General features: G+C 41.5%; 1 protein-coding gene across 1 annotated transcript in view; it reads right to left on the bottom strand.

Moving 5' to 3' along the window:
* Positions 1-7,186, bottom strand: part of LOC134062689 (protein piccolo-like) — a 47,679-nt gene extending 40,493 nt beyond the window's left edge. Inside the window, 1 exon segment of the mRNA XM_062518796.1 lies at positions 6,161-7,186. Coding sequence (XP_062374780.1) covers positions 6,161-7,186 — 1,026 coding nt within the window.
* Between the last annotated feature and the right edge of the window lie 5,601 nt (positions 7,187-12,787).

The following is a 12,787-nucleotide window of genomic DNA, read 5'->3' as shown; positions in this document are numbered from 1 at the left end:
AACTGCTTTTTTGATGTGCACAATTGACACAATGATCTGAAGATTGAACAGGTAGTTTTGAGAATTTAAAATCTGATCTGAGAAATGTACCAAAGCGACTGAGATAGGGACAACACAGTTTGTGACTTCTTGTCCAGCTCACAGTGGTGGTCCCAGCACCTGTGGCTGACCCTGTACAATCTCCCAGACAAGGAGAGGCTCCCCCTCCTCGACGCTCTAGTGTTGCCTGAGGGCCTCTTCGGCCAATAGCGGCTCTCCATGAGTGCTATGAGGCCCTCCAGAAGGATGCAACGGCCCTAATAAGTTAATAATATAAGTTGATGTAGCCCCTGCCCCAGGCCTCTGTGAGTGCAATGTGGGTGCACAAACTCTGCCCAGTGAGGGCACTGTGCAGCTACACTTAAACGCTTCCCTTGTACAAGGCCAAACAGCTGTGCATCAAAAAAAATGATAGCACCATTTACTAAAATGAGCACACAATCTAGTAAAATGAGAACACAATTTAGTCAAATGAGCACAAGCTTTAGAAATTGAGTTGAAATTCTCTTGACATACACAAAAATATCTTGCAATGAAACCTCTGGGGTTCCATAGCTAAATTAATCAATGTAAATGTAAATTGAAAGCAAAACACGTCAAAAGTAATCCAAAGTTATTATATAAAGTAAGTATTGTAGTCAGTAAAATCTCATACATTTCACCTGAAGCTTATAATCTAACCAATGTAAAATGTCAGCAGGTACCTTTACATCTGAGATAGTCTTACTTTCATGTCATAAAGAGTCACAGAGTCACATGTTTCAAGTCAGAGATTTCCTCTGAGAAGGACTGATAGCATAAAGCATCATGCATCAAAGACCCAAGCGCCACACTACACTGCTTCTTTTGTTACGGTGGCCATTTAAGCCTTGTTGTGCCCAGTGGGTATGCATGGACTGATGGAACTACTGTATAGTCTACGACACTCAATTGACAGATGGAGAGACTGCTCAGTCAAGAGGTTGGTTATTTCAGAGCTGCAAAGGCAGCATATAGAGCTTGTTCTTGAAATGCTTCCATAAAACATTTGTTTAGAAAATAAGACAGATTTATAACTGTGAAACAATAGCCTATGTGGAACAAAACATTCATCCATACACTATTAAGTAAAAATGGAAGGGGTAAGCTGATCCGAGCTGATAGTTAATATGGTTAAGAGTGGCTAAGGAGGGATGTAGAAATATAGACAAGGAAGGACAAGTTAAATGTCACTTGCAATGTGTGTGTGTGTGTGTGTGTGTGTGTGTGTGTGTGTGTGTGTGTGTGTATGTGATTAGGCTACATATACAGGGCACAGGTGCTAAGGGGTGTGTTGAGATGGTTGTTACGAGGTGTGGTGCATCAGATCCTCTATTCAAGCATGGACCAGATGGCCAACAAAAACAAAACACCCAGAGTGAGATCTAATGATAACTCCAAATCACTGCAGGACTACAGGATGTCAACATACGGCCTACATGAAATAATGTCTCATTTGATTAATCCATTCAAGTACATTATGTAACAATAACAAAAGGATGTCATATTGAATGATTATATTCCAATACATTTTCATCATAAAATTCTTTGTAATACTACTGCCTGCCTGCTATGTCTACTGGCCTGGTTGTTAGCATCCCAGGATGTGCCCATTCATATATAGGTGTACCCACGATGACCCTTGTCTGACCCAGGTCAAGCGGTGGGTTGAGTAGCCAAGTCAAATAATAATAAAGGTCAAATCATTGGTATAAATAGGGTATTATCCACTAAATAGTATAGTTTAGTCTGTCATTGTCTTGAAACTAAATGATAATTCAAAGTGCATACTGTACATAGAATACGGTCAGTGTCTAGTCATAATTGTGGTTACCACCAACAAAGCGCAGAAAACCCCTACGCCAGTGGTTCTCAAAGTGGGGTCCGGGGACCCCTTGGGGTCCGTGACCCATAGCCAAGGGGTCCGCGAAATAATTTGCTTGAAATTATAAAGTTAACATTTTAAAAAGATGATGCTCTTTTCACCCATAAAACAAGCAAATTGTGTCTATTTGGTCCTACTTGGACCTAACTTGGGATAGTGGACCCAGCCACAACTTCAGAGAATACGAATGGTTAACTGTTACGGTTACAAGGGGGTCCTCGGAAAATGTTTTCCCCTAAAAGGGGTCCTTGGAACCAAAAACATTGAGAACCCCTGCCCTACGCGATCTGTTTAAGCAGACAAATACCTTTAGCAAACATGAATACAATAGCAATGTGTGAGGGGGGTTTAGTCTAGAGTAAACTAGAGCTTTGCTAATTCCAGTTACACTATTTTTCACTATGTTAGATTCATAGTTACAGTAGCTGTTTTCAATGGCCAGATCTTTTAACTCGGTGCAATCAAAGCCTTTATCATAACACCAAACACTCATCCAGAGTTGCACCTAATTCATTCTCTCAGGAATGTTCATTCACTATAATGTCTAGTGAATATTTTTAGCAAATGGTGTCAACTAGCTAGCTATTTTACACTGATGATGAAATGCAAGCATGTAATGAAGAGAATATTCAGTGTTAGCTACCAGACAAATCTGTCCTCAACATCAGGATATTATGGGTGATGTAGTTGATAACGTACAGTGGACTGTTAAATAAACATAATCCTTGAAACCAGTATGTTCATAAACAATCTGAACCCCATCTGAATTTAAAACTAATGAGTTAAGTCTACAGCTAGCGATTTTGCACATTGAGGCAATAATAGTACACTGCTAGCATGGTTCCTCAAGAGGATGACAAAAGGTTACTAGATACACTACAATGAGTTATACTTGGTTTATATAAGTATAAATAAAGGTTTAAGTACTGTATATCTAGCCCATACTTGGTACTTACACTTAAATACGACGATTTTCACTTTTTACTAAATAGAGTATTCACCCTCTCTTCTGTCTACAACTAGTTTTGGGTATCTAAATGGAAATATGTTTAATCATGTCATCTATTTTTTACACCCTCCACTAGTAGCAGTGATGAGCATGAATTGTTCATTGTAACTTCGCTCAACTGCTGAAGAGGCATGCAAAAGCAGCTACCAAAGTGTCCAGAGGTTACGGACTGAACTGAGGTTCAGTTTGAACTACGTCATCATTTGAAATGCCAGCAATGATAAATAATTGATTGTTAATGATTGTTTGGTTTAAAAAGTAGGCATGCAGCGTTCTCTTTAATCCCTTTAGACCCTACATCTTGATGTGAGTTTGGCTGGTCAGGCTATCATTGAGATGCTTCTTTCATAGAATGCTTCCTTGTGAGTCAGGTTACAAAGACGAGGTTAGAGGCCTCCAGTTCTTGGACATTATTCTGGAACAGACTAGTTGTGAACTTGCATGTCATTGCAGTTCTGCCTGAGCACTTCTGCTTTTAATTGTGCTTCTGTTTCAGTAGGGGTGCTGCTCTGATGCATGTCAACGCAGAGGACTAGGGTATTTTTATTCACCTTTGATCCACAGATGCATCCTTGAAAATTCTCAGAATGAAGGGCATGAATCTTGGAGTATTCTTGACATTGGGACCATGCTCGGCGGAATTCAATGACGCGGTGTCCTTGAAAATTAAGCATGCTTCCTTGACATAAGGAAACTGCTATGATGTTTACTTTAGTCAAGATAATTTAATGCTAAATTCTGCTACCCTTTGGTCGAGGCTCATAAAATAAAAAAATAAATAATTGATTATGTGTTTCAATCTATGTTAAAATGTGAAATCGTAAAATAGATTTTTCACTTAAACTAGGGTAATTATGGTACTTATGTTTGCAAGTGTTGAATTTTGTGGCAAAAGTTCAATCATTTTTCTTAATATTAATCACTTAAAATGAATTATTAATATTGTCTAATAAGAGCAAGATTTGCACTTAAATTCCAATGGCAAAATTATTTGATAAATGTTCAATAAAAATCAGCATATTTGAAATGATTTCTTGCCTTTTGTCATTTCACAAAATAATCGTAATCAAAAATCGGATTTTGAGAAAAGAAAAACAAGATTTTATTTTTGGGCAAAATTGAAGTCTGGAAAAGCAAGAAAAACAATTGCATCGTTTTTTTCTGGGTGGGACCTACAAAGGGTTAACCTATTGAATAAACTTCTTTCATAAACATCTTTTCAAGGCTGTATATGACATAAGTGATCAATAAAGCACATCTGATCCATTTTAGAATAAATGGATTTGCTTCAGTGGTGTAGACAGCAGATCACTGACTGAAATTGTGGAGCAGATTTTAAACATTTGTGATTAATCCCACCAAGTCATGCCACAGATCTGTCCTTGTCGACATTAATCTGAAAATAAGGCAGATAATCAAATGAAATCTCCTTAGAGGATGATCCCTCTAACATATTCTGTGATTCCACTTAATCTTAAGCTTTTATCATAATAAAATACAGTGAAACAGAGATGCCTCTTCACTATATGTGTTCATGTAAACATGTCCGTGTAAAGACAGGGATTTTCCCAGTGAGAGAAACTGACGGGGCCACTTGTGCTGTATATGGGTTGAAGATACTGCTCATGCCACGTGAGGTGGAGCCGGATGTGTTCAGTGTAATCCCTTCATTTTACCTGAAATAGACTTCTGGGATTAGTTAGCCTGTGCATGGGTGACTTTTGTAAACCTGCCACACAGTTAGTTCCAAGCATGTGAGCTCACTCAAATTTCTGCTGTTATTGAGCTTATTTCCTAAATTCTCAACATATATCTACACTTAACCACACTGTGCTCTGATACCTTTACACTCACAAAGGACCTGCACACTCACTGTTTTAACAGACAACAAGTTGTGTACAGTATATGATTACAGTCAATCTCACCTCAATAAGCCTACTTTTGCAGAACCAGCAACTGTTTTAAGCTATGTTTTGTATCATTCCGTGTGTCTCAAGTGTGTGGACACCATATGTAAGCTACCCATCCTACACAACATAGCACTGAGGAGATGTGACAGCACACCTGAAAAACTGCTTTGGGGGACCCAAGGCAGTGGACACACCTACAGTACATGTACAGTACACTAGAATGCAGATGCAATGCAGAGTTGCAAGAGGTATTGCGATGACAGGAACTGTATGAAACTTAATTATTTCACAAAATAAATGTACTTCTTCACAAGGTTGGATTTTACCTCATTGTTTTCATTGTGAGACTAGGATAGATTGCCAGCACATTCTTTTATACCTCTTTTTTTACCAGGGATGTCAATAAATCTAGAGGACATTGTATATGGTTCTGCCTTTTTCCATTCTAATCCAACTTCAATTCGGGAGCCATGTGAGTCACAACCAAACCATACAAGGCACTCACTGTCTATGACATCACTCACTCAACGACATGCTCAAAGGATGCAGGATTGTAGTAGCATAAGCGTAAAAGGTCAGGCCTGAGAAAGACCTTCCTTTGACCTAATCTCGAGTCATAATAATTACAGATTCAAATCCCTATTTCCCAATGAACAATCTTCCTAAAAAAAAGACAAAACTGAAAACAAAGCGTCTAACTATCCAGATTGTACATGCCAGTAAGACATACAAAAATCAGGAGGACTGTTTTAATCTTTCCCCTGATGTAGATGTGGCTTTAGAGTGTAGATACTTATTTCAATGGCCATTACAGTCTCTGACTTCAGGCTACACAAACAAGTATAGCAGCACATTAAGGTACTAAATGACTGAACTGGTTGTGAAATTACATCTCAAATGGACTGCTATTATACAGGGTACTTTAAAGAGCATACTTCCTGGACTGAGAGCAAAACAATGTGCAATGGACGTAAGGAGTGCAATACAAGTAGTGAAGCAGAAAACATTAAATGCATTAAACATTTAATTAGCTGTTCAGGATCACTGTACAAATGTGAAGGAATCAGTTCAGATCATCAAATCGATAAAAAGAAAGTATGCATTAAACAAAATCAAACCTTTCTTATAAAAAGTTGTAAGTCCAACCCCATTTTCAGATACCTCCCATGCATGCATGCATTGTATCTGTTCCAGGCTAGCCTACATTTATATCCCACATTTTACACAATGTTATATTTTGCCTGGGGTGTAGGAAAGAAGATTTCTCTCAAATGTAAATACATAAAATGACCAACTCACCTCTCCAAGATGGGGCATTGGGTTGAACCCACATAAGTTGCACACAGTCTTCTTGCATTCCGTGCAGTTGCTGTAATTAGGTGTATCCTCTGACCCCATGTTCAGTTGTGTCTTACACAAAGGACAGCTGGAGGGTGTCTCCTGTGCAGGGACTGAGGCTGGTGGGGTTTCCTTAGGCTCCACAATAAGATCTGCAGTTGGGGCCTCATCAGACGGTTTAGGGCTTTTAGAAGATGGAGGTGGAGTGTCAGGAGGGGATTCTGAGCCAGAGTCTGGGGGAGTCCCAGGTGGTGAATCTGCACCAGAGTCTATAGGGGAATCTGGGGGTGAACCTGGTGGTGAATCTGGGGGTGAACCTGGTGGTGATTCTGCATTTTCATCCTCTGGGTTGGAGGAGATGAGATTGGTGGCTGAGCTCAGAAGAGAGGAACCAAACCCAAACACTTTACCTGAAACAGCATCAGCTTGGGGTTTGGCTGGGGGTTTGGCTGCGTCTGCAAGGCTACCTAATCCTCCAAACAACCCTCCTGTGGGCTGAGTGGAAGAAGCCTGGGGTTTAGTGCCTCCAAAGCCACCAAACAGCTTCCCTGTGACTGACTCTGCAGCTTGGCTGGCAGAAGCAGGGGATTTTGGCATGTCTGTCAACCCTCCCAATCCAAAGCCTCCAAAAAAGCCTGTATCTTGCTTAGGTGGGGGAGCCGATCTGGCGGGAGATCCCTGTTGTTGCTGCATGGGACGTCCAGTTTTCGGGTCTATTTTTGGAGATCCAAGTTTCGGCCCAGGAGATCCTGGCTGGGACCCTGGCTGTGATCCTGGCTGGGACCCAAATGGGCCTTTTGGACTTAGAGGAGCATTTGGACTCAATGGACCAGGAGATCTCAAATGCGGAGTTACTGGTGGTGTCCCTATTTTCCCTGTATCAGCTATGCTCTTCTGTTTGGTGAGCATTGGAGGTCTCTTGGACTCACCCTTCATGGGTGGTCCTGTCCTCTGTGGTGAGGGTGGAGCAGAACCCTGTGGTTTCATCATGGGAGGACCAGCGTGCTCGGCTCCCCCAAGAGCTCTCTGCATCTGACAGTTGAGACAGAGCCACTCCTTACCCTGCAAGCAGGATACAAACAGTCAGACACATACTGCATGTCCTTTTACTCATATCCATGTCCAAACAAACACCTTTCACATTCTCAAAAAACATACAAATATCATCGGATAAATAATCAAAAAACAAAAAACAAAGAAACGGAAAAATGCCTTTGATAAGACATTTTTAAATATAAAATATGTATTAATACACTACTTTACAAAACATAAAATGTTGTATTTATAATTCAGGAAGACACATCAAAATGCTATGAAAGCTACTGTATGCACAGGACTTTGTTTATATGCAGCAGAAAATCTTATTAATTAATAGCATTATTATTAATTATCATTAATCTAATTATATTACTTAGATTATTTGTTATTATGCATGCATGGATTAACATGGCATTCTAACACAATATGTATTGAGCACAGAGCAAACAAAGGGCAAGACCACAATTGTGGATTATTAATCTCACAGTGGGAAGAAAGACGCTGGGCAGAGAACCTAGCTGAGTAAACTTTGAGGCAGCTGCACTGACCAATATTTAAACTGTGTGTCCAACAACCTCACAGTAAACACAGCTATCAGCCTTCTACTGGCACTCAGCCACCACTGAGCTACACAGTAAGTGGATCCTTTAAAACCTATGAATTTAACAGCTTTGTGTGTAGCTTTCAGAGCTATAATACAGCAATTGCTGTGTTGCTATATCTATGGCTTGTGGGTCAATAGAAGTTGAGAACAGGGAGTGTGGCTTTTTCAGTGATGTAAGCCACCTTGATTTACCTCCCCAGATCCCATATGCTTCCTCAATCCCCTGGGTAGAGAAGCATGAGTACATCCTCCATCACAGTATCAAAACAGTCAGCTTTCCAAAGAGAAGTGAAGTGATATCTGTACCACTGAGACCTTTGTTGATGATGTAAAAGATCTCTGCCCACATCAGCATTGATTCAATATTTCTACATCCAGTATTATCATATATTTCTATTAAGTTAACATGATCCTTAAAATAAGTGTTCTGCAGTGTGCTTTCAACACAACTTCATATACATGATCTCTTACCGCAGAATCAGGGGGGCTGAAGCCACAGAGGCTGCAAACCTTCTGTGAGCATTGGGTGCAGGTATTGAAGTTGGGTGGTTGGTCTTTGGCCTGTAAATTCAACTCAGTGGTTTTGCAGAGTGGACAGAGTGCATTCTTTGAAGGGGCCGAAGACTGTTCAGTTGGACCTGGTGCACCTTTCTGTTGGGGTCTTGGCCCTGGTTGAGAATCTCCTTTTGGTGGACCCTGTTGAGGAGGACCTCCAGATCTGAGTGGCCCCTGTTGCTGAGGTCCAGGGCCACCGGGTTTCCCAGGACCTTGTGGAGGTTGTCCTCCTCGCTGTTGAGGTGGTCCCTGGCCTTTGGGTGGCCCTTGCTGAGGGGGTCCTTGACCTTTGGGTGGCCCTTGTCCTTGGGGTGGCCCTTGCTGAGGTGGTCCCTGGCCCTTGGGTGGCCCTTGCTGAGGTGGTCCCTGGCCTTTGAGTGGCCCTTGTCCTTGGGGTGGCCCTTGCTGAGGTGGTCCCTGGCCCTTGGGTGGCCCTTGCTGAGGTGGTCCCTGGCCCTTAGGTGGCCCTTGTCCTTGGGGTGGCCCTTGCTGAGGTGGTCCCTGGCCTTTGGGTGGCCCTTGCTGAGGTGGTCCCTGGCCCTTAGGTGGCCCTTGCTGAGGTGGTCCCTGGCCCTTAGGTGGCCCTTGCTGAGGTGGTCCTTGGCCCTTAGGTGGCCCTTGCTGAGGTGGTCCCTGGCCCTTGGGTGGCCCTTGCTGAGGTGGTCCCTGGCCCTTGGGTGGCCCTTGTCCTTGGGGTGGCCTCGGACCTTGCTGCTGGGGGCCCTTTCTTGGCCCTGGTGCACCTCCAGGGGGTTTACCTACTTGCTTGGCAGCTGGTTCCTCTTCATCTTCCTCCTCATCTCCAAAAGGGTTGAGCTTGGAGATGTTAACAGCTGAGGAGGACACAGCAGAGGAAACCGCACTGAGTGGGTTGGCCCCACTGAGAAAACCAGAGGAGAACATGCTGGTCCTTGACTCTGAGGGATCCTTTGGCTCCTGCCTGAAACGGGACTCAAAGAGGCTGAGGGATGAAGGGCTGCGTCCAGGTTTTGGCTTTGAAGCTGGGCCTTCAGCAAAAGCATCAACTGTGCGGCTCTTGCTTAATCCAGTGGGGCCCTTGCTTGTCTCAGACCTCGCAGTAGCCCTGCAAAACACAATATAATGAACACACACACACAAAACATGTAAGATGTGAGTTTGCAATAAGATACTGAATTCAGTGGCTTAGAGAAAGATATCATCAGCCCAGAGAACTAACTGGGGTACAAGGCAACAAGCACATAGGACATACTAGTACAATTCATCACACATCATTAAGGACATGCAATGACAGATAAAGAGAGAAAACCAAAACACCCAGGTCTGCACCTAGCAACACTGCAATAATTATGAACTGATCATGTACAAGCATGTCTAGAAAACAACAGAGCCATAAGTCTCAGAAAAAGTAAAATGCCAATTACTGCAGTGCTAAACTACGAGGACCATTTAATAAACTGGGGTTAATAAGCCCAAACTCTATACGAACCAATGCAGGATGTATTTAGGAAAGTTAACAGGTTACAGGGTGTGTAGGTTATAAGGTTTATATATACAGTATATACACACACACACACACACACACGCACACGCATACGCACACACATGCACACACACACACACACACACACACACACACAAATATATATACACACACACACACACACACACACACACAAAATAACAATCAGGCTTAGCTTCCCTTTACAATTCTATCAGTGATGAAGAGGGTTTCAGCACCTTGGCCAGCGCAGGAAAAGCCATAGGAATACAGGTCGTGGACAATCTTTATATAAATAATGCTTCCTACCAACTTATTTAAGATATGAAACACAACCATCATTACATCAGCGGAGTGAATCAATTAGTATGACATTTGAGCTCGTAGTACTATAAATAGTCGTATATGCCCCTCCCCCATTATTCGTTATAATGGCTATATAATATATCGCCTACAATAGCCTATCTATACCGTCTCAGCCAAATGTGGACTGCTGTTGCTAAAAAAATGTTGGATTCCTTCACGATCAAACGTCTAAATGGAGCATTGTTAGGCTAATTATTTTATCTGATGCTGGAACAGGCGTCAGTTCTCAGTGGTTTCCCAAGCACACCCGTAACGCCACAAATACTGCTCAGTGAGAAACATGGCGATGGAAAATCAGGACCAGGGAAACCTTTGCTACGTGAAACATCACTAACATCTTTAACAGTTTGCTCATTTAAGTAGCCTAGTTATTTTAGTACAAAATCAATCTATTCTATGTGAGAATAAAATTACATTCGACATGAAACCTTAATCATCCGATATACCAGCCTCTCCAAATTGTTTACATTAGGCGGTCTGCATTGCTGATAATTATGATGACGTCTGAGCAATAGAACCATATCACAGTATACAAACACATCACCCCATTTCGTTGTAAGCAACTTATTTCTGCCGCCTGAATTGGTTTATTTGATCAGGCTACGGTAAATATATATATTTTCCGTAGTGGACTACGTTATTGCGGAAAATGATGCAGATAATATCGAGTTGAACGATTATTAAGTCTTATCAGACTTCTAACCTCAACATGATCATCTATTAGTAAGAGAGGGTGTGGACATATAGCCTACTTTGCTCTTCCTGACATTGAACGCAAGATAGGCTACCATTCTCACATCTATGCCCTCGCATCAACACAAGAGTGAGCATTTGGTAAAAGCCTGCCTGGGAGTCGCAGCATCCCTGGTAGTTCCAGGTTGCCCGCCTGGCATTCTTGCCATCGCGGCTGCAAGTTGATTTCTCTCTCCTTCGCTTAGATGAGTCAGGTCCACCTTCTCTCCAGTAGAAGTCCGAACGAAGCCACCTTTCCCATCGGCTGACAGGCCCTCCGGTAATTCTGGAAGCGACCCTTCACCACCCTCTAAGCTTGCCTCGTTCCCCATGATGGAACTCCTCTTCAACCGCAAAGATCTACAACACGATTTTTTATGTCCAGAAACGTCGACAGCGTCTCTTTAGGTGATTCTTGGCGTTTCTCATATTATACGTCCGGTTTGATATGTTTGTTGATCTCCATAGTTTCAGTGGTAGTGGTTTACATCCTCGACAAGGAGGAGCCTTCGTTTTTAGCTACTACATCCGACATCTCCTTCCTCTTTCTTCCCATCTCCCCTATTTCCAACGCGCATGTTCTGTTTCTGACAGGTAATCAGAAGATATCAACGTTGGAAAACTGAATTTAAAGGGGACAAAGGTTTTTTATTTTAAAATGCAGCTTTGCATTACGTTGTCTTCCAGTATTTATTTCCATTTATTTAGGCTTCGTCATGTGTAGGCCTACCATTTATTATTCTACCTTGTTTTGTAACAGCTTTGATCTTCTTTTTCCAAGCAGTGGGGTTAATTCCACTGATCTCTACAATTTTGAGATACAATTTTATAGGCCTAATTTGATAGGAATATTATACAAGAATGTTGTAGTATTTCGGGACATACAGTAGCCTACTATTATAAGTAGGTTACTGAAAGACTATAGGATCCTAATAGAGGGCAACCATGGGTGGTGGGTGTCCTTACCTTCAAGTGTTGTTGTTTATTGTCTATTGTTGTCTATTGAGGGCCTAGCTTTTTGTTTGAATTGTCACAAAAATATTTTGTTTTACACAAGGTTATTTTCTGTGTATTTCTTTTATTTTAAGCGTGTTCATCTTTATTTTGCCAAAAAAGTTGGCGCAACTTTAGCCATAGGCCTGACAAATATAGGCCTTTCAAATAGACTATTATAGATGGTGTGTTATATCTTTACATTAGTTAGAAATAGTTTTATGTGGTTTAATTTTCTTTGCATCCTTATTATGAGGTAGGCTATTATTTCTGATAGCTCTATCAAGTTTCTATGTCACACATCCTGGTACCCACTGCAGACATAGCCTATCTACAGTAGCCTATATTGTAAGCTGTACTGCTGCTGCTGTATTGCTAATGTTATAAGGTTGTCAATGCTAATCTACTTTGTTCAAACAAATTCAAGACTGTTTGAGTTAGCCAAACACAGTCTCAATATGCATTAAAGTTTCTGCACTCTTAATGGGCCTGTGCTAATATGTTTTGTAACATTTACAAGTTTGGCCACTGGGGGAAGTCCCCAACCAGTAACACAAGGGATATAACAACAAAATGCATTATGTTAAAAAACACATATAACTTTATGTAGGCCAATAATGTATCCAGAAGTTTACTGGAGAGGTGTACATGAAACCAGTTGGACAAATTAAATGAGTTCATAACATACATGATAATACCACACATACATGATAATACCACAAGTATTCTGTGATCATTGCCAATGTTGTGCAAATGCTGTCATATTTCTAAACAGAATCCTCCACCTTAATTAGCACTTCTGGTAAAGTTGAGTAAAAAG

Source organism: Sardina pilchardus, chromosome 17 (genome assembly GCF_963854185.1).
Source record: "Sardina pilchardus chromosome 17, fSarPil1.1, whole genome shotgun sequence".
Taxonomy (NCBI): domain Eukaryota; kingdom Metazoa; phylum Chordata; class Actinopteri; order Clupeiformes; family Clupeidae; genus Sardina; species Sardina pilchardus.
This window is presented reverse-complemented; position numbering and strand designations above follow the sequence as displayed.